At 39.1% G+C, this 26216-nt stretch overlaps 1 protein-coding gene across 1 annotated transcript in view; it reads left to right on the top strand.

Annotated features, from left to right (window-relative positions):
• LOC132315743 (protein RST1) overlaps positions 1–24748 on the top strand; it is a 36521-nt gene extending 11773 nt beyond the window's left edge. The window contains exons 10-25 of the mRNA XM_059814135.1: positions 1009–1140; positions 1223–1304; positions 2863–2935; positions 4389–4557; positions 4773–4903; positions 4994–5085; positions 5531–5622; positions 5712–5927; positions 6047–6124; positions 7472–7654; positions 10243–11136; positions 11212–11508; positions 22053–22709; positions 22956–23103; positions 23263–23381; positions 23956–24748. Of these exons, the coding sequence (XP_059670118.1) occupies positions 1009–1140; positions 1223–1304; positions 2863–2935; positions 4389–4557; positions 4773–4903; positions 4994–5085; positions 5531–5622; positions 5712–5927; positions 6047–6124; positions 7472–7654; positions 10243–11136; positions 11212–11508; positions 22053–22709; positions 22956–23103; positions 23263–23381; positions 23956–24342 (3750 nt within the window). The 3' untranslated portion in view covers positions 24343–24748. The remainder of the gene's footprint in view (positions 1–1008; positions 1141–1222; positions 1305–2862; positions 2936–4388; positions 4558–4772; positions 4904–4993; positions 5086–5530; positions 5623–5711; positions 5928–6046; positions 6125–7471; positions 7655–10242; positions 11137–11211; positions 11509–22052; positions 22710–22955; positions 23104–23262; positions 23382–23955) is intronic.
• The last annotated feature ends 1468 nt before the right edge of the window (positions 24749–26216 follow it).

Here is a 26216-nt window from a genome sequence, read left to right as displayed (position 1 = left end):
GTTCCCCAGTTTCTGGGTTGGGCGAAGAAGAGTTGCCTTTTTCTACTAAGTTTTGCATTGTCCACAGGAAGGTAACTGCCAGGAATTTTTACCAATCTGCCAGTTTTTGAAATAAATTGTTGACCAAATATAGATCCCAAGTGAAGAGGTTAGTGTGGCTGTCAAAGACTGGGTGGTAATTTCGCAAGAATGCACCTAGCCAGGCCTAGCACATTGTACAACTTACTTGGGCTCTGACCAACCTACTAATTGGGCTCTGTAATTCAACCAAGGTCATCCATATATAGCCAGTCTTCATTTTGTGTAAAAATCACCTCAATTTTTATAAAGCTTGAAGCGGAATATTTAGTGAATAACTGAAGGCCTACAACTTGTCTAAGGTAAAATGATATGGAGAATTTAAATCAGGCAACCAGTTTTTGGCCTGTTCAAGTAAAGAACGTGAATGAGAGAGATTCCACAGTGAATAAAAACAAAGATCAGCCATGTAAATTTGTGGTCCTTCAAAATGAGCCCAAGTCTAGTTTGAAACTATGGAGGCTGGACAAACAGGGCCTCTTTGTCTAAAACTGCTACATCAAAAGCCATTAGAGCTTTGTATGTGAGTAGCAAAGTCAAAAGTGAACTGAATTGGTTCCTCGTGACTGCAGCCAACTAAATCAGAAGGAACTGCTAAAAATGGAACCAGCACCTCACCTGACTGAAACATCTAGTAGAATTGGTCTTTAGAAGTTAATATATTATATCCACAGGCGTCTTGGTTTTTGATATGCGAACTGTTCCAAGTAAATGCTGTATATTTATTTCATACAGTACTCCCCTGATTGGAAACTGTAAAACTTCACTATTGAGGTTCCAACTTGCATGACATTGCTTCCCTCTTTACTTCCCCCCTTTCTACAATTATATTTCTGATATATATATATATATATATATATATATATGTATATATATATATATATATATATATTCAATGGTAACCATCGTGTTCCTTCTGCTCAATGCTAGGGCTTACTACTTCCAAAAGGCTTCACTCAATTTATAACTGAGAGAAATATCTGTATAAGCATGGCTGTTTCCATTCGAGATGTTTGCAGGAAAAATCCTGACAGGGGCGTGGACCTCATCCTGTCTGTTTCGGTATGGGGTCTGGAAACTGGTTTGCTTGTCTTGCCCTTCTCATGTTGTTCTAAGTTCTCATATTTCTTCTTTTATCCAACAGGCTTGCATTGAGAGCCAAGATCCTATAATCCAAGCTCTCGGTTTACAAAGCCTTGCCCATCTTTGTGAAGCTGACGTAATTGGTAATGTTAGCATGCTATATATGCAGAATAAATGCAGTCTAGAACTTGAAAATATTGCTCTCTTGTGGCCTCTTTAAATACATAAGAATAACGTTTCATATTCTGTGTAACTATTGATGACAAAAAATGTGTAAGAATTCATTTCTTGAATTTTCTTTAATATTTCTCTTTATTAATGCTGAAAAGAGTAGATACTTTTGGGGCACTGAAGCCATTTTATGATATATGAGGCTGACTTGGAATAACATATCAAGCAATTTTTTATATAATTGACATTCATTTGCCCGCATTTTTTGTTTAAAAATTTGTAAATTGCTTTAAAATAGATGTTAGAGTATTCATGTAAAGTTTCATGTTTAAAAGCTTTACATATTTATTTGTATCTGCAGCAGCATTAAGCTCTTTTAATGATTCAAAAGTCACGACGAACCCAATTTGAGCTAAATTTAGTGCTTTCATATGCTATCATTTACCTTCCACCCCCTTCTCCATCTTCTCTTCTCCTGAAGTAGTAGCACTTGTTTTCAGCTGCTTTCCTCAAGTATTGAGGCACAAAATACTTAATCAAAAGAAGAAAAGAAAAAGAAAAAAGTATTGAGGCACAAAATGGGCAAGCTTGAGTAAATTTGCTTCACTTTAGTCTTTAGCTGATTTTGGTCTTCATTTCTTTTGTTGAAAGCCAAATTGAGATCCCTGAGTACCCTGCAATGATGAATGATGTATTTGAATTGATGTCATCAAGTGTTAATGTATAGATATCTATGAAGTCGGACAACCTCTTTGTCTGTGTTCCCAGGGCCAAAAGTTTTCTTGGTGAAGTCTTCGTTGAAGGTGTAGAAACTTTTCTTGAGACTGTTGACAGGGAAATACAGTTTTTGTATTCTTTTTCATCTTTCTAGTGGCAACACCAATTGTATCGGAAAAGTTATAACGCCTTCTGAACTCCAGAGTTTATACTTCTCTGATTGAAGAAGCAGAAAATTTACTGGAGATTTGTGTAGGCTGATTGTTAATGTGAACTTTTTTTTTTTCTTAGTTGGCACTCACACACACACATGCCTCCACTGAGGCTTGAACCCCTGACCTCCCTTTGGGAAGTAGGAGCCCGGTACCGCTAGGCCACTGGCCTGTTGGTTATTGTTAATGTGATATTGTCACCTCATTTTATTTATCTCATCATCCTCTCTGAGGAATCCCTCTCCATGTGGATTTTTGAGCTTTCTTTCTCCTCAGAGAAGTTTAGATTTTTTTGTTGAGTCTCCTTGTGTTGACATCAAATAACAGTTTAATATTCTTACATAAACACAATAGACAAGCTCTCTCATCTGAAACGTATAACTATAATTTTTAAGCCATATTGTTGGAAGCACTTCCCAGTTCCCAGTTGATAACTTTGTACTTTAACATTTGTCTGCAGTAAATTTTTTTTAACAAAGTTAAAGTTGATTTCTAGGAAAGGTGGCTTTTTATATTTGATCGTTTTATGAACTAGAGATTTTGATTCACCCCTATGGTATTCTAAAGGAATGCTGATATTATGTTTCTGTGTATTGTCCAGATTTCTACACTGCTTGGGATGTTATTGCGAAGAATTTGCTTGACCATTTAGAAAACCCAGTTGTTGCTCATGGGTAAGATGCATGGCTTACTTTGTCTGTATGCTTTTTAGTCTCCTTTCCATTCTTGAACTTCAATTATAAGATTGACGTGCGTTATGAAGTAAATAGGAGAAAATTTGATTCTCCTATTCCTGGATTTGGTGTTGTAGCCTCTATTACTTTGCTCCCGTGTTACTAAATATTCCTGGATTTAACAGTACTTTAATGGGCCTTCCAAACTCTAGGCATCACAAATTGAAAATACTGCAGTATATTTTTATTGTAATATTTCTTATTATTTGTTTAGATAATTTAAAATTCCGTTCTTCTTGATTTCATCAAAATTCAAATTGCTTCTATTTTAAGTTGTGATATTGCACATTAATTGAATGAAAAACTACAGGGGGTTTTGTTGTTTGTTTGTTTTGTTTTTGTTTTTTTTTCCCCTTAATGGAGGAAGGATAAAATTAAGTGAACTTCTTCAAGAACTTAGTTTGAAGTAGACACACGTGTTCATTTGTGCATTTAGGCATGTTTATCCATTGATTTTGCTTACTTAGCGAATGAATTGGGACCTAAAGGCCTAAAAGATGGTGAATCAACTGCTATCCCTTGACAATATATTTTAACCCAAATTTTTTTAGAGTCGAAATTCATATCTATATTTGGTTTCTTTATTTTCAATGTACTGCAGGATTACTAATATATTTTTCAAAAGTATAAGATGCACTGTATTTTTAAAAGCTTTTCTCTGGTGACTTCTGTTGAGTAGACTGAATTGGTCCTTTGTTGATTTTGTACATCATCTGAAGTTGTAAATTGAAGGCTTCCTCCCTCTGCTTCTACCCTTTGCTTATATGTACTTTATCCCTTTTCTTATTTTGAGTTCTTATTCATTAGAAAAAACGTCTTCCTAGACATATTTCTTGGTATGTGTGCCTTTCAGACCCTCCTCCCATCAAATGTTGAACTTGGTTTTCGCACATGCTTTATTTTGCCTTGTGTGTGTGTCTATGCCTGTATTTTCCTAACCATGTGTGCAAGTATGTTCTTATTACTTGTTCAATCATGACAGTTAGTACTGTGATATGGTTGTGTCTATGTATAGTTCTCCGTGTCAGTCGAGTCACTGAGACTCGGCTGAGTCATGACGGACTCAGCTGCGTCTGAGTCCGAGTCCCACCAAAATATCAGTGGGAATCAAAATCACATGAGACTTTTTCCGAGTTCCTCGACCCAAACTCAGCCGATTCCATAGGGAATGAGCCGTGTCTCTTTAGAGTCCCAAGTGACATAGTCGAGTTAGCACATTCGATGGTGTGCCAGGTTGATAAAATTTCACATCTGCGATAACCGTTTACTTTACGCACGATACAGACATCTGCATTTGCATCTTTGAATCATTGTTTATGAGATTTTTTGTTGCTCTATCATTTCTTTTGATCTGAAAATATTTCCGGGTTTCTTATTCTGTGTCAATGTACAGCTTATGTTTTCTTCTAAGATGGGGTGCAATGGATGCTGAAGCATACCCTGAAGCTGCGATGAATGTTCTACAAATATTGTGGGAAGTTGGAACCTCCAGACAACTTTGTCACGGCTCTCTATGGGTGAAGGCTAGGGCCTCTGCCTTTGAGGCATTAGCCCATTATGAGGTAAACATTGTGAATGGTTTTGATAAGATATTTTAAAATTAACTTTTTCCGATATTTTTCACTTCATTTCTTTCACAAACAAGCTACAATTAAATCTTATTTCTACCTTCTGCTTATCTTCCAGGCTGCTTTTTTGACTTCTCACTACATTTCATTTTGTTTATTCTGGTAAATTCATAATTTTATCTTGCTAAATCATGTGATGATTTTTTTAGGTACCGCATATTCAGGAAAGCATTCCAGATTTTAAGAAGAGGAACATGAAATTGCTTATTTATGAGACTGACCCTGAAGTACTTAGGACCATGGAAGGATTTGAAGTCAAGATTATAACACATGAGCACATGTTAAGAAACATTTTCTTAGTCTGCTACTTCACATGGTGAGGAAAATAATTGAAGATGCTAAACTGATAAGCTTTTGTCATTTTTCCCAGCACAAGGCGAAGATTGGTAAAAGAGAGAAGGGTCTCAGGAAACAAGATTGAGAAGTTGGTAGATGTTTTTCCTCAGGTTATTTTTAGTAAAGGTATCAACAAATTGTTGCTTTATATTCCTTTAATTGTGGCTTTCCAAAGAAAATATGGCCCTTATTCTAGTGTACAGTTTGTTGGTTTCTTTGTGGCCTCTTACAACTTTTCTGGGTAAAGCTGCTTAATCATTTTGAGTTCAAAGGATCCAACAGTTTTTACGTGCTAATACATTGAATATAAGAAAAAGGAAGGAAAGTGAATAATAGCATGGTAGATATGAAGTCAGAAATTTATAATAAAGATGTCATTCACCAAAAAGAAACATTGTCTAACATAAATTCAGGCCATCAGCAGAATAAATTAGATGCGGTTGATTATGTTAACAATGAAATACGGAGTTTACTGATTTCAGAGAAATATGCATTTATGTGACATGTAAAACGAAGCATTATTACTATTATTTGGATAAGTTCTAGAGCATAATAAGCATTTCATTTGCAGGAAATAACAGTAGAGCTAAAGAATTACCGGGGGCAGCCCTTTTTTGCCTTTCCTTCACTCCTAAAGATCTGAATAATCAAGGGGCATCAGAAGTAAGATTACTATGTCAGTGTTTTACACTGAAATTCTTTTTTTGGGACGCGTTTCCATTCTTTCTAAATCTGCCTTAATTAGTGTTCAGGGGTTACAAGATTTACAAGCTAGATATGAGAATGCATTAGAGGAAATAGCCGCATCTCTTCCGCTTTCAAGAAATATTCTGATTTCACTACTTTCACTTCAATCATGGAAACCTTTCATGCATCGTTGGATGAGGGCTCACATCACTTTCCTTGATGCTAAGTTTCCATCCACCATGTTGGATAAAACTTCCAAAGCTGCTAATGATATTCTAAAGGTGAGTTTGTCTTTTATTTTCATATGACCATTGATCTAGTTATATAACTTATATTTGTCGCATTTTTCAGAACTTTTTGAGTCAAGCATGCTATATTTTTTATTCTGATCTTCATGCAGAGAATGAGACGGATTGCAGAGGAATCCATCCCTAGATCTGCTGAAAATATTGCACTAGCTATTGGTGCACTTTGCGCGGTAAGAGCTTCTATACATTGGTACATTTTTATTTTAGATGCTAACTTTGTTTGCCCAAAAAAAAAGGGGGGGGAGCAGCCATCATCAGTTTCTATTCTGAAACAGCATATGTGAATACATTATATTTCTTGGAAATCGTGTGTTTTAAGTTATATTGCTCCCAAAGTTTTTGTATGATGACTTACCCAAATTAGTTGGTATTTGAAAAATTCAAAGTTTAGTCCAATGCTCATTTATTCTAGCACTTATACTTTAAACCATGAAAATATTAGCTTTCCTTGTGGAATTCATGATCTTTCTGAATATAACCTTTTGAAGTGACATAAATATGTGTTTCCTTTAACTTCTGCTTTATTATTTAACTTTCTTCTTAAAACTGGTCACAATGACGAGATATCTTTCCTGAGATAAATTCACCAATTCAGTACATGCATAAGATCAATTTGGATTCCAATGAACTCTCCATGTAACGGAATTTGTAACTGGAATCTGATCAGCCAGAAGCCGTATATATTGAATTTTGTGAATATTTAGTTGCAAAATGGAATTTGTAATGAGCTGCAATATTCTTAAATGGATGGAGTATCTGTGATGGCCTCATACGGTGCATATGTGGTGACTCCCACAGTTTGTCAGTGCCATCATGATTAATTAATTGCATGCTTTGAACATAATCCGGTAGGAATGTATTTTGGTGAACAAACCAGGATAAGAAGTCCATTGATGGAGTGTAGCTATGATTGCTTTTTAGGTTGCAATTTCAAAATTATTGATGTGGGGAATGTAAGTGTTTCCTGCTCTCTATGTTGTTTGCGTGATTGCTGGAATGTTGTGAATGAACATCTTTCCAGAGAAAAGACATCTCATTTGCATCTTCCTTTACATTGTGTGCTTGGAAGCGCATGTTGTTCAGTCCTGTTGCTTACAAGTGTAGATTCTTTTGACTGGCTTCATTAGCTCTGAAGAAATTATTTTCCGTTGTCTGCACTAATGAGACTTCGTGTGAGCCTTGGTGTGATTACTGTTGTGTCATGCTTGTTTATAATAGCTACTCAATTGTAAAAACTAGGAAGTAATCTTTCAAGAAGGGACTGACTGTCAAGAAAGAAATTAGATGATATACATTGCCTAAATCTTAATAATTGAGTTCATATTGTGAATCATGCCCCCCGATTTTTGTCCTCTGAGTTGATTCTTGTAAATCACCATTGTTTGACATGTTAAATTAACTGTGTTTGTAACTTATCAAAAAAAAAAAAAAGTTAACTGTGTTTGTAATTGGATTATGATTCCCCTATATAACATGCTTTGCTCAGTTCACTCCGTATGCTCTTTTTGTTATTTCAGGTCTTGCCTCCATCTGCCCACGTTGTTAAATCAACTGCTTCAAAGTTCCTTTTGAATTGGCTATTCCAGTATGAACATGAATACCGCCAATGGTCGGCTGCAATGTCTCTTGGATTAATCTCAAGCTGCTTGCACCTGACTGATCACAAGCAAAAATTCCAAAACATCAATTCCCTCATTGAGGTACACTGTTCTGGTTTTTTACTGTCTGGACCATGTTGCAGAAGAGAAGTCTGTTGAATTTACATAGTGACGTGGCCTTATTGAGTAACTACCAGAAGATTTTCTTTATTGGGTAGTTCTGCCCATCGTTTTTAAGGATTTGCTGGCATTACTTGGGTTACATTGATTAACCTATAGGCTAAGTCAAATCTGAAGACATTAGAGAAATTTATTTATATACATTTAGCATAGTAATCATTTCTTTAAATGATGAGAAACAAATTTGATTGGATAGGGTTCAATATAAGGGTGGAAATTTGAAAGTATAGTGTGTTTGTTTTGTTGGTGGGTATACTGTCTTTGTCCTTAGAGACGAAGAAAATGGATTCAAGTATCGAAAGCAAGGAAGGAAATAGAAGAACAACCAAAATCTCAAGGAAGAGAATAAAGTGGATAAGATTGTCCCTTGGCAGGATTCCATCTGTTTAGTAGGAAATTAGTTTCACCACTCAAGAGTGGTATGCTGAGGAATAATGAGCACCAACATACATGACCAAGTAAAAGATCACTTTCGTGTAATGCCTGATGGGAAAGGAATGTGAATCTTAGTTTGATGGTAAGATTTCTACCATCATGCATAAAGAAATTTTAGATATTGACTCCTTAAAATGCCACCAATTCTGATTTGGCTAGGTTCCATAAAAATTGAATTCAGTTTTGCCATATGATGGAGTCCATCTGCGAGCCTTACAAACTTGAAGCGGCTTGGAGGAACAACTGCCCTGGATCTTTATTTATAAAGGGAACTTAGGGAAGAGAAGGCCTTGAGATTCCGTAATTAAGACTAGGCCTGTTTTCTTCACAAAATTCAGAATTTTCACCATCCAAGTACATGATGGATAAAATAGTTGCCCTACTCTTTCCATCAATTCGTAAAGAATCTTCTAGCAAGAAAAAATGAATGTTATGGAGTTGTCCACGTAATACCTGCCATCTCAAACAAGTTTTTCGCTCCAACAAAGTTGCTGAGCAATGCAAACGCAGGTTATCAGTGATCCTGCATTCTGTACATATATGCAAGGTCTCCTTTTTGAACCATGCCATATAGTTTACCTAAAATGAACCACCTTTTTGAGCCAAATCTGAAATTAACCGAGGCGAGAAAACAAAGGAAAAAGGTTTAGAATTTTGTCAAATTAAAAAAGAAATCCACTAAAAGAATCCATTTGACTGAAGAAATGAGAAGATGGGGAAATATACCCCTTTAGGAGGAAGATATAGAGTTAAGTTGCTAATTTCACTTCATTCAACTTTTGAAGAAATTAAAAATTCCAGTGGAATGCACACTCCTATATCTAGGAAGGCATAAGAGATGGGAACTGCGAATTAAGGAGACTCTTGACACCCTCCGAAAATATATTCTAGGATTTTTTGTTATAACGTAATGTGGTCGGAGAAGTCTGGTATACATGAGTTATGAACTTTTAAATAGATTGATGTATTTCTTGTTGATAATCAAGTGCCAAAGAGAGTCCTGTTTAGCAACCCAACCTTCCGCAATGTTCCCGGAAAACACTTGAACCATACAAAAACCAATATTTTCTTTGGACGGAAACCTCATAGCTCAATCTACTGAGAAATCCTCAGTATATTGTTTTTTAATACTCTGAGGACCTCTACAGTGTGTTTGGTAGGGGAAAAGTGGAGGGAATGGGACGGAGGGAATAGGAGGGAGGAGCTTCCCCAGTTTGGTAGAGGGGATTCTTAGCTTCCGTCCAATAATACTACTCACCAGTATAATGGCCTAACAACATTACTGAAAGGAGAAGGATCCTCTTCCATCCAATTTTCTATCCTTTTTTAAAACCCTAGTTATAGTTGGGCCTGAGTTATAGTTGAGCGATACCCTCCTCCTCTATATGTCCTTGTCTCAGCTTGTTGCATTTATCATTTCTTCTTTCTTATCTCTTACATATTAGACCTGGATTATCTTCATTTTCTATATCACATGTGCTCTTCAGTTTTTCTTTTCTGTATTGTAATTTGTTTTATTTCCGGAAATGCTTCCAAATATCAGTGTTACATTTGGTTGTGGGTGATTTAAGTAAGCAATGGTTGGATGCTCTCTCTCTCTCATAATTCATTGTTCTGGAGATTTTAAGATTTGTTGATTTGTGTTTTCCTTGTTTGGTATGAGATGGACTTCCTAGTTCTTTTATGTCAGTTTTTGAAATGTTCATATCTTTCTTCGCAGTTTTCCAGATGATCCAGGACATGAATATGATTTTGTATAACACAGGTTCCTTTTAGTAACAAGTCAAACATACTGTTTTAAGTTACTTGCGTGTTGTTTAAAGACGTCTTAATAGGTTGATATGGAGCAATAATTCATAGGTAGATTTTTGTTCAATTTATGCTGGAAACTACTTGCCCTCTCTCTTGTTCCTCTCTTTTTGGTAATTTAGTATATAAAATGTCCCTTTTGCAAATTGAAAGTTAGTTTATCATGAAATTTAGTAAAGAAGGAATGTGATAATCACATGGGAGGATAATTTTATTTTGTGTTCAAAAATGGTTCAGGTGTAATTGCTGTTTGTTTCTGGTTTCAGGTTGCATCTCGCAGCAAAAGCGTCCTTGTAAAAGGAGCTTGTGGAGTTGGATTGGGTTTTTCATGTCAAGGTCTTCTTACGAGGGTTGAATCTGCAGATGGCGCCAAATTGGACAAAGAAAGCTTCAAGAATCAGGAAGCAGACTTGCTATTTAAGATTGTCGGGGCCTTATCTCAGATGATAAGTCAATTTTCTCATGCATCATATGATGTTCTACAAAGTCTCTCTGCATATTTTCCGCTGGATACTGTTGATATTGATTCTGATATGACTTCCAATTTGTCGGTTGAAAACTGTGATGACTTGGAAGAAGATATATGGGGTGTTGCAGGACTTGTCCTTGGTTTGGGGAGTTCTGTGGGCGCAATCTACAGGGCCGGAGCTCATGATGATGTGCTTAAGATAAAAGCCTTAATCATGTCATGGATTCCACATGTAAATCCTTCACTTCTGAACTCTTCTATCAGTGAAAAATTTGAGATGGTATTATCAGTGGGATCTTGTCTTGCACTTCCAATCATAGTGGCATTCTGCCAGAGAGTAGAACTGATGGACGATGTGGAGCTGGATCATCTATTGAGAGGCTATAGGGAGCTCATTTCTGAATTACTTTTTGTAACAAAATCTGGCACCTTTTATCAGAGCTTGTTGATGGCATCGTGCATTGGAGCAGGAAGCCTCCTTGCCTGCATTTTAAATGAAGGGGTGCACTCTATGGAAGTTGAACGTGTAAAAGATTTGCTGGCATTGTTTAGAAAAAGTTACTCTAATCCTCATCCTCCTCTTATTCATTTTGGTGGAATGCTTGGAGTTATTAATGCATTAGGAGCAGGTGCTGGGAAATTGTTTCATGATTACCCTTCTAAGTCTTTGCATAACGCTTATGATCTAAAGGTGATTATATTTTGCTACATTACCAAACTTATTGTTTTTTTTTTTTTTTTTAATTGTTTATATATTTTCCAACAGGAATCTTCTTATATCATGGGTCCGCTACTTTCAAATCCTGTTTTGGAGCCTGATTTGACGTTATTGATACAAGAGATGTTTCTTGTTGCACAAAATTCTGAAGACTGTCAGCTGCAACAATATGCAGCATGGTCAATTTCATTTCTTAGACATGGTATGTGGTCCAGAGAAGTTCAAAAAATTGGCAGTAACTTCCAAAGTGATGCAGTTGATTTGAAGTCTGTGTCTCAAAGTTTTCCAGAGGAAAGCGTCGTCATGCAGCTTTCTTTGTGGCTAATGCATCTTAACTATATTGAGGTAGGTCTCTTTCTACACCAATTATGGTCCAATAAAATGTTAACGCAAAGAATTTTTATTATTTCCCGAGCATTTTTTCTCTAAAAAGGGATATTTATTCATGTGTTTACTTCTTTTCTTTTATTTTGACATGTGACATGATATCTGCACTACACAGAAGTAGACACGGATTCTTGGGCTTCTGATTGATTTTCATAGTTCTAACTTGTCTCTCATGCGCATCAAAATTTAAATGAGCTTCTATGGTATAATTTTTTTTATTTGAGTGGAAGGAGTATTTCTTAGCTGCTTACCAATTTTAGAATAGTTATCATCCCTTTAGTAAGTCGACATTTACAAAATCATGTTTTTGTGGTTACTGCTTATTCTCTCTTTTAGTGAACAGGGAAATCAAAAGTTAGTTACTACTGATGTTATAATACTGAATGTAAGGAATTGCATCAAAATCATATTATCTAGGTATGACTGGAAGTTGTAGTCTTTATTACCTGCTCCTGCTCGGCCGTAGTTGAACTTGTGAAATCGAAATAATCCCTTAGTCCAGCCTCTGTGTGTAAGATCCTTGTAAGAACTCTCCCTCGCCTAATACCTATTGTATCCCTTTGCCCCAAGGTTACGTTATCTGTGCCTTTGACCAGTCAACCTTACAACTCTGTCAAAGTCAACGATGAATTTGACTCGTTTGGTTGACCATTCAGACAGGAGTAGACTGGACACAAAAGAAAACAATAGACTCGATTCAAGGAAAGCGTACAAAAGAAAACAATGATAGAGTGGATTCAAGGGATGTAAATTCTACTTATCATCCTTTGTTGATATCGTAATAACATTCAGATGGTCACCCTCTTCCTTGTCAATCTCCTGTTTAAGATAATTCGCGACTCAACTCACCTTTTCCCACTTATTTGGAATTACATGAATCGTCATTCCACTCTAATGCCAACTCCTATTCAAGATAATAATGTTCCAAATTTGCTAGGATTTAGAGAGACCGATTTGTCTGTATGAGATAGTTAAAGTCCATAGTCAAAATTTCACTAGATTTTCTGAAATTCCCCTGTAGGATTGCAAATCAATTGCAGTCCACCATTGACTAGTCAAAGTCATGGGTTCGAGAATAATTTTCTGAAATTTTGGGTATCCAAGAGGAGAAATTTGCCTGTATGAGTTAAGCTATCTTGGAAGACTACTTTGTTAGTCCTTTCTGCCATCTATTCTCTTATTAGCTTTCTCTTCCCTCTTACCTATTGCACCCCTTTACTCGAACTGTGCAATTGATCTCCCAAACTCATGGCATGGACTAAGTCAATGATGGAATGGGCTCATTTCTGGATTCAAGGGCAAACGACAATAGACTGGATTTGGCCTGCAAAACTTTTACTTATCCTTCTTAGCTGATCTGATAATGACATTTTGATTGCCCTCTTCCTCTCATGCTCTGCAAAATAGATTTTAGGAACAAATTATCCAAATTACCGATTTTTGTCTATTTATCTAGCATTACAGGACTAATCTCTTAATAGTCCTTTTTGCTGTCTTCATACTAGTAGGATATGGAATATGTGCCCTTGTCCAATCTAAATCATGACTTTAATGCTCCGTTTGGTTGGAGTGATAGAAAAATGGATGGAAGGGAGAGGGGAAGGAATGTATGAGGTATCCCTAGGGGAAGGAAAGGTGTCTCTCTCACTTTATGTTTGTTGAAAATGATGAATGGGGTGACACGCTTTTTTTGTTTGGTTGGAAGGAAGGGAGAGATAGTTTTTATATCTTTTTACAAATATACCCTCATTATTTAAATTATTAAAAAAAAAAAAAAAAAAACTAGAACAGATAAGAAAACAATTTTGGTATTTTATAGATTTAGGTAGTTATTCACTCTTTCCCATCTCTCTTCTGCCCAATTTTGGATGGATAAGAAAACTTAAAGCAAAGAGGGATGAAACATCCCTCCTTGCTTCCTCCCTCTCTTCCCTTCCTTTCAACCAAACATGAGAAAGGCTTGTCCATCCCTTCTCTCTTCCATCCTCTCTTCTATCCTTCCTCAATCCATCCCTCCAACCAAACATAGCATAACTGTTAGAAGATGTTATATTTGAAAAATATTATTATAGGAACCCTTAAATTACTCCTTGACAGAATATTTGATATGAGAATATCATAGGAGAGATTTTAGCCTATGATAGAATATTGATTGGAGTGATTTATGGTATTGATTTTAGGAATCTTCCATTAATGTATTTTCCATATTTATCACCTCTATTCTTTCACCAATAAATAGAGGTGATCATTGTATACAAAGATTAAGAGAGAATATATTATAAAGTGATGTAGCCCTTTGGGCTCTTTGTGCCGTGTATGTAGGCCCTAGTGGCTGAACCACGTAATATCCTTGTGTTCTTCGTGTTTCATATCTCTCTTCCCTTCTGTTTTATGCATTACAACAATAACTCAATGGTGGATTGGACTCTTTTGGTTGACTGAGTCAATAGCTATAAATTTGTAGAATTGTCAGCCCTTGAATCCAGTATATGTGAATGAATTAAAAGCCATTTGCTTATCAAAGCCATGAATTTAACTAGTCAAAGATCCTTTTGTTTCTTTGGGCTTCGCTCCCCTTTTTGAGCGTTTTTAAGAAAATCTTACTTATCAAAAAAAAAAAAATTTAACTAGTCAAAGATATGGATTGGTATCCTAGTGAATGAGGGACACGATAAGTAATAGCTCCTAGAGGATAGACAACACAAAGGACTAATGACCTTGTTTTTTTTTTTTATTAAGATCACCTTTCTTATATAAAAAAATAGGTCTTTGTGGATCCTCAAGCAGTGAAATGTATCTAGCTGTTCTGTTTTGTTTGTTGAGAATTTTATGTATGCAACACTCTTCAGTACATCATATGTGCTGCTAGAGTTATGACATTTTTGGTTTCCTAATTTCGATTACTGTTCTGTATTGAAATGTTCTCTTAAGAATGAGATTGTGAAAGACAGGACCATGGGAATGTGTTATCTGATCAACCAAAGAGGATAAGTAGAATTTGCAACCCTTGAGTCTAGTCCATTGTTGATTTTGCAAGATTTTGGACCCTATGATATTATGGAAAATCTACAAGAAAACTCTTTTTTTGATCCTAAGAGGGGGCAAGGGAGGGTCTTGAATGAGTGATGGGTCCTCAAGCAGTGAAAGGTATCTAGTTGTTCTGTTTTGTTTGTTGAGAATTTTATGCATGCAACACTCTTCGGTACATCATATGTGCTGGTAGAGTTATGACATTTTTGGTTTCCTAATTTCAATTACCATTTTGTATTGAAATGTTCTCTTAAGAATGAGACTGGTGTTCCAATCAGAGGTAGCATGCTGAAACTTTGCTTTGTAAATCATCATCTATGCGCTGCTATTTCTTTCTCCATATGTGAATTTGAATATTAAACTATGAAGATAAGTTGCAATTATGTTTGTGTTAAGTTAGCAAAGCCAAGACATGCTCTTAGAAGCCACTGGAGGAAGCTTGCCGTGGTAGAGACGTGGCCGGAGTCTACTGCTCCGACCAGTCACCAGAGTCTTTAACTACGGTGAAATCCTCTGCTACTTTTCTTTTTTCTCTTTCTCTGTTGGCTCCGTTGTTTCGTTGGTCGTGGACTTGTTCATGAAAGCGCTCGATAGTCAAAAGTTGTCTTATTTGGAGGTTGCCCGTCTTCCTCGTCTGGATTTGAAAGGGGAGGTGGAACGAATTTCTTCTCAGAAGGATCATGTGTTTAGGGTGGATGATCTCAGCACTTCCTCTCGCGAACAGGTTCTTAGGGCTTGCCTTGTTGGGAGTTTTGACAGAGAGGTGGGATCCTTGGAGGAGATTGAAGATTGGGCCACGAAGACCTGGTTGATTTCGGGCGGGGTTAGGGTTAACTCCCTGCCGGACGGGTGGTTGTTGTTTTGGTTCCCGTCGGCGTTGGAGGCTCATAAGGTCCTTGATTGGGGCAGAAAGTTTGGGGTGAGGCTCAGCTTTTCATCGATCTCTGGTACTACAGGGTTAGGTGCTCTGGTTTGAGGTTGAGGAATAATTTTCGGCGAGTCATTTTGTATGGTCTGCCGCTGCACCTTTGGTGCCAGAAGCTTTTTGTCGCCATTGGGGATGTGTTTGGAGGTTTTCGGGAAGTGGAAGCCTTCGAGATGAGCGACACGGAAAGGATTGTGATTACTGTGGCTAACGGTGGTGTGATTCCGGCGAGTATAGTGGTGGAGGATGGCCAGTGGGCATTCAGAATCTCGTTATCTGAAGAAATTGCTCTGATCATGGTCTCGCTGACTGGGACTAATTCTGGAAAAGGTGTCTTGGGACCAATGGCGGCATCGGCTGCCTTCCGTCCGGTTCGCAGATCTGGTGGTGGAGGTAGATCTAAGCCGGAGCTCCAAAAGGTGGAGGTGCAGCACAGCCGGACTCAAGGTCAGGGACGTAGGAGACGCCACGTGCCTCAGGCGGATGGTAGTGGAAATGAAAATTTTATGACACGTGGTTGGAGGAGGAACGATGCACGTTATGAGTGGAAGACAGCTGCCCCTCCTCGTGCTGAGCCACGTGATTCTCAGCGATTTTTGAATTCTAATTCTAATTCTTTTGGGCCTGATGGGGTTGGGCCTTCTCATTATGGGGCTCACATTGAGGGTTCGAAAGGGACTAGGAGAGATAAGCATGTGTGGAGTGGGTCTAGGTCATCTTCTAGGCCGGGGCGGCTCTCAAAGCCTGTCAAGAGGGATGGACGCCTCAAGCTTTCTGGGCCTATTGTTGTTGCTAGACCAGCCCAGGTTAAGCCAAGTTTGGTTAAGGAGAGTGTGGTCAAATGGGGCCCAAATAAAAGCCTTTCAATTTCACTCCAAGGTGGGCAGCCCAATTCAGGAAGGAACCAGAGTCATTCTTTTCATGAATCTCATCAGGAAACGTCTTAGAAAAGCTCGGCATCACGTTCTTGGTCGAGGAGAGATAAGACGAATTGGACGAAGTTGAGTTTGAGCATGACGAAGGGGGATGGGGTTTGTTCGAAGACTTTCCGGCATGGATCGTGTTGTCAGAACTGGCTCTCGGGTAACAGATTTGATCTTCTTCAGTCTGGGTTTTTGGGTGACGATGAAAATGGAGATTGTGAGTCCACGAAGGAGGAGGGTCTCTCTTGGAATTTTTTGAAGCAACCCAGAAAGAAATGGACCAGAAAGGACAAACAGAAGTGGGTCGCCCGTATGGATACTCTTTCGTGTCCAGGTAAGTCCTCTTTTTCTCATGTCCGGAACTCTTCATCAGCTTCTCTTTCTACTTCTACTCCTTGTGAGTTGATGAGAAGTAAAGGGGAGGAGGTTTTGGCTGGGAGGCAGCAGATGTTGTCGCCTATTCTTGAGGGTGACTCGGTGGATGTGATGAGCTCTGCGGTTGGTTCTGAGTTTAGGGATGTTGGGCCGTAAGAAAGGGATGGGACTGTTTGTTTGTCTGGCGACAGGGATTTCAACCGGTTTTGTGCCGGGTTTGCTGAGACATGCTCGGAGTTTTCTTCCGCGTCTCAGTTTAATGATTCCTCAGGGGAGGAAATGGGCAGGTTGGCCAAGTTTCCTTTGAGTGAATTGGCAAGGCCTTGGTCTTCTCTAAAAGATGGTCCAGTGACTTGTTTGAAGGATTCTGTGCCTGAATTGGTGACTGTTTGTGTGGGCAAGGATATCCGTTTTTCCCTCAGTGATGAATCAGCCTCTCTTTTGGTAAAGGAGCTGCAGAAGCACAGATTTTCGCCTGATGAGCAAACTGTTGACTGCAATTCGGACCCTCTCATCCGGGATGGTGTTTTGGATTATGGTGAGGACTGGTCTTCTCATGTTGAGGAGGCAGTGGTGGACAAGGGAGGTGAGGGAGACGGGAGCAGGTCTCTTGATCTGATGTTGTGGGAGGAGGAGGGTCATGTTAATTTGGGGGTGGTGGACCCATTGGCCATTGTTCTCCCAGAGGACTTGGGTAATAAGGAGTGTAGACAGGAAGTTGAGGATACTGGAAAAGAATGGGTTAAGGCTAATATTGGGGCCACTAGTGAACTTCTGGGTGTCTCTTGCAAGGGCAATCGGGATCAGGCCTTAGCAATTCCTCTGGCCACAGCAGAGGGGAGAGAGGGGGAGATGATTCAATTTTCCAGTAGAAGAAGCCGGAAAAAGAAGATCCTGTCTATGTGGAAAGGGGAAAGGGAGCTTATGAATCTGTGTTCTAATGTGAATTATGATAGGGTGACTGAGGGGAGGAAGGAGAGGGGGAGTGTGAAGGGAGGAGGGAGGGGTAAGGGGGTGATGGGGGTGAGTGTTTCCTTATGAAGCTACGCCTCTTATCTTGGAATGTCCGTGGCCTCAATGGTCCGGGCAAGCGAAAGGTGGTGAAGATGGCGGTGAGGAAATGGGGGGTGCATGTTGTGTGTCTTCAAGAAACAAAGATTGATTCTATGATTGATCGGGTGGTGAAGAGTTTGTGGGGCAACCGGTTTGTAGAGTGGGTGGCGTTGGATTCTGTTGGGACTTCAGGTGGTGTTCTTATTATGTGGGATAGAAGATGGATGGCTAAGGTGGATGTTTTTCAGGGGATCTTTTCTTTGTCTTGTGCCTTTGTGATGGAGGAGGATGGTTTCACTTGGGGCTTTTCTGGGGTGTATGGGCAGTTGATGATGGTGTGAGGGATGGTTTGTGGTAGGAGTTGAGTGGGGTGAAGGGGAGGTGGTCTCTTTCTTGATGTGTGGCAGGTGATTTTAATGTGGTTAGGTCCCCGGCGGAGAGATCTACAGGAGGTCCGTGGACTCAGGCTATGATGCACTTTTCTGATTTTATTTATGGGCATCAGCTCATTGATCTTCCTCTTGAGGGAGCTTCTTTCACTTAGTCCAGTGGAAGGGAAACACCAACTTTTTCTCGCCTTGATAGATTTTTGATCTCCGGTGACTGGGAAGAGAAGTTCCCGGATGTTGTTCAGGCTGTGTTGGCTAGGGTGACTTCGGATCATATTCCTTTGGTTTTAGACTGTGGAGGGTTGAAATCTCGTTGCACTCCTTTCAGATTTGAGAATATGTGGCTTCGTGCGGATAACTTCCAGGGACTTGTGCATTCTTGGTGGGCAAAGAACCTGGTGGTGGGTACATCGAGTTTTATTCTTGTAGGAAAGCTTCGTATTCTAAAATATAATCTCAAAAGGTGGAATAAGGAGGTTTTTGGGAGCTTGGAGTGGAGAAAAAATAGGGCTTTAGCTGATATTGCCGAGATTGATAGACTTGAAGGGGAGGGTGTTCTTTTTGAATCTCAACGCAGTAAAGAGTAGCTTGTTAGGCAGAATGTGTGGAGATTGCAATTTTGGAGGAAATCTCGTGGCGACAGAAATCTCGGGTCTTATGGCTCAAAGAGGGAGACCGGAATTACCAAGTTTTTTCACAGAACCGCTAATACTCATAGGAGGAATAATCACATTGGGCAGTTGCGTGTGGATGATGCGATTTTGGCTACGGAGGAGGAGGTGCGTAGCGGTATTGTCTCTTTTTACCAAAAGCTATATTCTGAACCTCTTCGATAGAGGGCACGTCTGGATGATCTTCACTTTGATTCTATTTCTGCCGTGGAAAGAGATGGGTTGGAAAATCCTTTTTAGGAGGAAGATGTGCTGAAGGCTCTTAAGAGCTGTAATGGTGATAACGCTCCAGGCCCGGATGGCTTTACTATGAGATTTCTGTTGGAGAGCTGGGAGGTGGTTCGGTACGAGGTTATGGGCACTTTTCATGAGTTTCATTCCATGGGGAGGTTTGAGAAATCTCTGAACGCATCTTTTATTGCCCTTATTCCTAAGAAGGGTGGTGCTTCTAACATTAAGGATTTTCGACCAATTAGTCTGATTGGGTGTATTTAAAAGCTCATCGCAAAAGTCCTTGCATTTCGATCGAGGGAGGTTTTGGATGGAGTTATCTCCGAGTCTCAGAATGCTTTCATTGGGGGTAGACAGATCCTGGATTCCGCTCTTATTGCCAATGAATGTGTGGATTCTTGATTGTGTAGTGGGGTTCCTGGTGTTCTTTGTAAGCTGGATATCGAGAAAGCCTATGATCATGTCTGCTGGAATTTCCTGTTCTACCTATTGGAGAGGGGATGGGTTTTGGTGAGAAATGGAGGAAATGGATTGTTTCATGTGTTTCCACTGTTAGTTTTTCGGTGTTGGTGAATGGGTCTCCTGCGAGGTTTTTCGGCAGTTCTCGCGGTTTGAGGCAAGGGGACCCTCTTTCCCCATTCCTCTTTATTATTGTTATAGAGGCTCTCAGTAGGTTGATGAAAAGGGCGGTGGATTTAGGCTTTATCAGGGGCTTTAAGATTGGCCCCGACTTCGTTCAGCAGATGGAGATATCTCACTTGCTCTTTGCAGATGACACTATTGTTTTTCGCGAGGCAGAGGTGTCCCAGTTGAGGTATCTGAGATGTGTCTTGGTTTGCTTTCAGGCTGTGTCTAGTTTGAAAGTCAACATGGGCAAGAGTGTGCTTGCCCCTGTGAGGGAGGTTCAGGAGGTGGACACTCTGGCTGCTGTTTTAGGGTGTGGGACGCAACGTTTCCCTATCTCGTATTTGGGTTTGCCGCTGGGGGACTCGGCCAGGAGGGTGGGAATTTGGGACCCAGTGATTGAGAGGGTCGAGAGAAGATTAGCTGGTTGGAAAAAGCAATATCTCTCCAAAGGTGGTAAAGTTACGTTAGTGAAAAGTATATTGTCAAGCCTCCCAACATATTTCCTCTCGCTCCTTTGGGTTCCAGCCTCGGTTGTTGGACGTCTTGAGATGCTTCAACGTAACTTCCTTTGGGGGGGGGGGGGGGGGGGGGGTCGTGGAGAGGAGTCCAAGTATTATCTTGTCAGATGGGAGCAGGTCTACAGGCCATTTCAGTTGGGCGGGCTTGGGATTAAGAGATTGGCTCCTTTTAACAGAGCTCTCCTCTGTAAGTGGCTCTGGAGATTCAGAAGTGAAAGGCATAAATTATGGAGAAAGGTTATTTCTTGTCGTTTTGGGGAGGAGAGAGGGGGGTAGTCAGCTAGGCCAGTCAGGTCTGCTAGTGGAGTAGGGGTCGTGGAGAGGAGTCCAAGTATTATCTTGTCAGATGGGAGCAGGTCTACAGGCCATTTCAGTTGGGCGGGCTTGGGATTAAGAGATTGGCTCCTTTTAACAGAGCTCTCCTCTGTAAGTGGCTCTGGAGATTCAGAAGTGAAAGGCATAAATTATGGAGAAAGGTTATTTCTTGTCGTTTTGGGGAGGAGAGAGGGGGGTAGTCAGCTAGGCCAGTCAGGTCTGCTAGTGGAGTAGGGGTGTGGAGGGCCATTAGACAAGGATGGGACGAGTTTTCCAAACATGTTAGATTTAGAATTCGGGATGGAAGGTTTGTCCGGTTTTGGGAGGATCCCTGGTGCGAGGATAGGCCTCTGGCTCTTTATTTCCAAGGCTGTTCAGGATTGCTGTTGACAAACATGCTATAGTTGCTAACTGCTATCGTCTTGATAGCGGGAGGTTATTTTGGGATGTGCGATTCCGGCGATCTTTTCAGGATTGGGAGTTGGATGATGTCATTGGCTTGTTGGCCCTCTTGTACAGTCAGGAGGTGGAGGGCACTGGTGTTGACTTCCTGATTTAGGTGCCTTCTTCTCAGGGTATATTCCAGGTTCGGTCTTTTTTTGTGTGCCTCTCAGGTTTTCATGGCGTTTCCTTCCCATGGAAGACGGTGTGGTTGTCCAAGGCGCCTCTTAGGGTGGCCTTTTTTGTGTGGACTGCAGCTTGGAGTAAGATTTTGACTTTGGATAACTTGAGGAAGCGAAGACATATTATTGTTAATCGGTGTTATCTTTGTAAATTGAATGGGGAGTCAGTGGATCACTTACTGCTACATTGTCCTGTGGCTCATGATTGTTGGAGTCTCATTTTTGATCTGTTCGGTATTCATTGGGTCATGCCTCGGACATCTCGGGACTTGCTGGATATTTGGAGGGGCCAATGGGTGGGAGCTCAGGCGAGTGTCTTTTGGAGGGTAACCCCTTTTTGTGTTTGGTGGAACATTTGGAAAGAGTGGAATAGAAAATCTTTCGATGGGAAGGAATCCTCCATTGGGGTGTTGAAATTTTCTATTATTTTTGCTCTTTTTTGTTGGGGTTGGGGGAGAGATTTCTCCTCGATTGAGGATCTTGTGGACTTTTTGGGTTCCTTGAGATCATAGGTTCAGCTTTTTGTATAGCTTGGGACGCGTTCCCCTTTTGAGCGCCTTTTAATACATTTTACTTATCAAAAAAAAAAAAAAAAAGTTAGCAAAGCCAAAATTTGACCATTTTCCAAAATTCTCTCTGCAAGCCAAAATTGGCACTTGTTTATTTATTTTTATGCATCAAGCTACACATGTTAGCCATGTCAAAAATCACTCTTTTAATCTCTCTCTTGCCATAAAATCTGTCATAGAAGTACAGATTGACACACAGCAAAATACAAATCCCTATTGATTAATGTGTACTTTTTGGTTTTATAATATTCAGACGAGTACAGTTTCACACATCAACACTGTTGCAACTGCTTTACGGTGCCTTTCACAAGCTCCCAGATTGCCAGAAATGGATTGGGCTGCAATAATCAGAAGGTGTATGAAGTATGAGGGCCAGGTAACTGATTTGTTGCCACCAGATTCAGTTCTTAAGGAAGGAATCCTCAGGGATGAATGTCTACAGTTCTCTTTAGCTCATGCAGTCCAATTTGATTCACTCCTTAGCTTCCTTGATGAGCTATACGACCTGCCCCGGTTCAGGACACTTGAGCCAAATCTGCAGTCATTTATGCTGCTTCATCTGGCAGACCTGATAAAACTGTTCTCGGGTTCTAGGCTTGAAAAACTATTTGATGATGTGGCTGACTTCTTATCTTGTTTAGTTTCTTCTTCTGATGTTTATAACCCGGAACAGAAAAGCTTATTGCGAATTTCATGCTGGAAAGGTCTTTGTCTTTGCATGGATGAAGCTCCTGTTGGTTCTCAAGAGTATATATTGAACATGGAACATTGCATGGAGTTGCTCTTTTCTTCGTTGCCTGTATTGCACGCTACTGTTGTAGAAAGTAATCAGGTGCATTCAGTGGAGTGGTCTGAGGCAATTGGATGCCTAGGAAAGGCTCGACAGAGTTGGTTATCGGATCTGCTGCAGGTACTCAAGTTTTTCTTGGTTATAGTTGTCACTACTGAAGTAATTTATCTCAAATTTTTGCTTAAGTTTGGAACTTTACAAATAAATGAACGTTTCATATATTTATAATTTTGTTTTTTATTTGTAATTTTTTTAAAGAATGTAGTCTTGACACATATGTCCTCTCTGAAGAGTACATTCCCTTTGTTATTATGAGGCAATGGAGCTTTGATCTAGTCCAGTAACTTTTCCTTGTTCCCCATGCAGGTTTCGGAAGTAGATTTAATAGGAGACACCTATTTCTCTAAAGTAGTGAAAAAGATTCAAGCAAGAGCCAAGCTAGTTTGTGTCGGTTCTGTTCCACTGAGTGAGCTGGGAAAACTAAAAGCTTATTTATTGAACAACAAATCACATGGTTAGTTTCTCTTAGTAGGTTAAACTGTCAGTAAAATCAGAAACTGGGAATTTTCAATTCTTCTGTATTGCTGAATAAAAGAGAGAGATGCTGTATTCTAAGCCTCTTAAGCCAAAAACATTGCTTCCCAAACACATATCAAGTTATTTATCTTTGCAGGTATTTGGGATGTCCTGGTTGAAGTTGTAGCAGCTCTGCAACATGCTGAAGGAAGTGTCAAAAGACAGTGGCTTCTTGATGCAGTAGAAATTAGCTGTGTTACAAAATATCCTTCAACGGTAGGCATCTCTCTTTAGATGTAGAATAATTGCATTATGAAACTGATGACGAACCTTCAAAACAAGTTGGTTATTGATGGCCCACTTTTGTAGAGATCCCTGATGCATGGTAGTGTAACTCTGTTAATAGATTGGAGTCATGTTTGTTTTGCTCAAGTGCATCTGCTGGTGGGTGAAATTAAAGAAATAGTACAACAAAGACAAAATATATTGAGACTAAAACTATTTGATTAATTTGACAGAAAAATGAATGCCTGTTAATGCAGTTGAGAGTAGGAAGACCGAATGCAGTTGTCTTTCTTTAGATGGCAATTCTTGTTTTGTACATCAATTCAATGATTAGTTCACATTTCATTATTCATATACAACCTACATTCATGCACCTGTCAGTAAACACTCAAGTAATTGATGCGCTTTTTGGTGAAACTATAATGGGATACCCCAGCTATGCTTATAAAGGAAATAATTACTGTAGAAAGGATGATAAGTAAACCCCTATCCTTTATCTTATTAACTTCTTAATTTGAGTTGATTTGATACGTTCAGCTAATATTTCTATTTGGTTCCACTGCAGACTTTGCAGTTTCTTGGTTTGCTATGTGGTAGCTGCTCTAAGTATATGCCTCTTCTGATTGTGGACCCATTAACTGTGTTGAGTGACCTACCGATAACTCTTACATCTCTTCTATCAGACACTAGTTGGGGTGTAGCGGTGGAATCTGTTGTTTCGTATCTGTGGGTCACGACCGAACGAATTCTTGATTGGGCCACACGTATAGCGCATGGTGATAATTCACCTACCCCACAACCTATTGACGAAAGTGAGAATAGTATGGCTATTTTCCTAATGCAGGTAATGCATCGCACCTGTGTTTATTTGAGAAATTATCTGTCTCCTGAGAAGCAGCTTAGGCTTGCCAACATGGTGGTCCCTGAATTTCAAACTGTGCAAAAGATGTAGCAATCATATAGATTGAAATCGGATTTTTATGAAAGCAATTTCTGCCTTCCTCCCAGAAAGATCAATCTCTACAGCCTGTAAATTCACCAAGTAATCTTAGTATTGTTTCAAGTTTGTAATGTTGTTTTTTTGTATATAAATTTATTAAATGATTCAAATTTTGTCAAATTTGATAAGTGGGCTGTTTTACATCAGTCCACATTTGGCTGAACTTCTGATAAGATGAACTTTCGTTGTTTCATTCATTACCAAAGAATTCTGGTTGAAGCAATTTGGTTTTGGAAATTTGGGACAGAGATGGACTTAATGGACCTCTTGTTTGTAGACTGCGTGCTACGTTTTATGTCAAGTGTACCTCGGTTGAGTATTTTTTATTTTATTTTTAATTTTTCATGGTTTGATTCTATTTAAATCCTTTGTTAGGTGATAAAGTTTTATCTTTACCGGGACTTTTACCTACCGAAAAGTGTTGCATTTTAGTGATTAGCTTCTGCCAGATTCAGTCATGTAGTGAGAAAAATATAGGACAATTGAGAAAATCACACGATAATGTTTTATGCACTGTTTTGGTGTTTTCGGTAAGCACGTTGCAATCGAGGTTTTGATAATGCTATATAGAAGATTGAGGAATGTAATTCCTCTGGTTTCCTATAATTTCCAGGCAACCAAACACAGTTGTTTAAGAATTGGCTATGAAGTCTTAGAATTAAGTCATCTCCGAGACGAGTTGTGGAGAAAAAAACAGTAGGCAATCCGAACCTTGTTTGGATATGAATTAAGTTTTTAAATTGGCCCAATTGATTCTTAGGATTGGGGCCTTGCCTCATTTGAATTGGGCAGAATTGGACCTACATTAGGCTTGTCAGGCCCCATCCATATTAGAAAGCCAATTTCATTATTAGAATCGTCTTTCATAAGGCCCATTTCTTACTAGAAAGTCCATTTAGTTTTTAGAATTGGGCCTGTAGCCCAATGTGTTATTAGAAAACTCATTTTATTCAGAGTTGGGCTTCATAAGGTCCATTTCATAATTAGAAGTGGGCTTCACGTGGCCCATTTCATTATTATATTGGGCCTTTTCATTATTAGGATGCCCATTTTGTTATTAGAATTGGGCTTCATGAGGCCGTTAGTTATTAGAATTGGGAATTGAGCTTCGTCTGGTCCATTTCATTATGAGATTGGGCCTATTCATTCTTAGAAAGCCAAATAAATTATTAGAATTGGGCTAGTTAGTTATTAGAAATGGACTTTGTCAGGCCCATTTCGTTATTAGAAATTGCCAACCGTGTTATATGAAAAATAACTAGTTGAGCCTGTGTAAGCATGTGCGACCATCCACTATGCCAAGCCTGCCATACCTTGTTATATTCTCCACCAAATATATACTAAAAAGTTAACACTGTATGTACTTTGCCTAAAAATTAAAAACATTAAACCTTCCCAAAAAGTAACGTGCCTTTGTTTATTAAATTCAAACCTATATATTTATTCATTCTTTAATATTGTATTATTTTTTTTCACTTCTCACATAGTATATACGGTATAAATTTTAATTTATTTCATCCTTAAATATTTTATTATTCATTAATAATAGAAATATTATTACCATGTCATCTTTTTAATAAGAACCAAGTGTTGAAAGATCTTAAAATTTTAATAAAATCACTAAATTTTATTAATATGGAATAGTGTTGTAAAATTAGTGTATCAATATTTTCATTTTTATGTGCAATATTGAAAAAAAAAAAAAAAAAAAAAACATGGGCTCAATTCCCTTACTTCGGACAATTTTTTTTAGTCATATTGGGTGGTGAGTTATGAGCACACAACTCAAATAAAATCGATGTGTGAACATCCCATTGTGATGTACG

Source organism: Cornus florida, unplaced genomic scaffold (genome assembly GCF_030987335.1).
Source record: "Cornus florida cultivar Cherokee Brave unplaced genomic scaffold, ASM3098733v1 CherokeeBrave_3.0.0_Hap2_Chr07, whole genome shotgun sequence".
NCBI classification, from domain to species: domain Eukaryota; kingdom Viridiplantae; phylum Streptophyta; class Magnoliopsida; order Cornales; family Cornaceae; genus Cornus; species Cornus florida.
The sequence above is the reverse complement of the archived record's forward strand: the minus strand, read 5'-3'. Positions and strand labels throughout refer to the sequence as shown.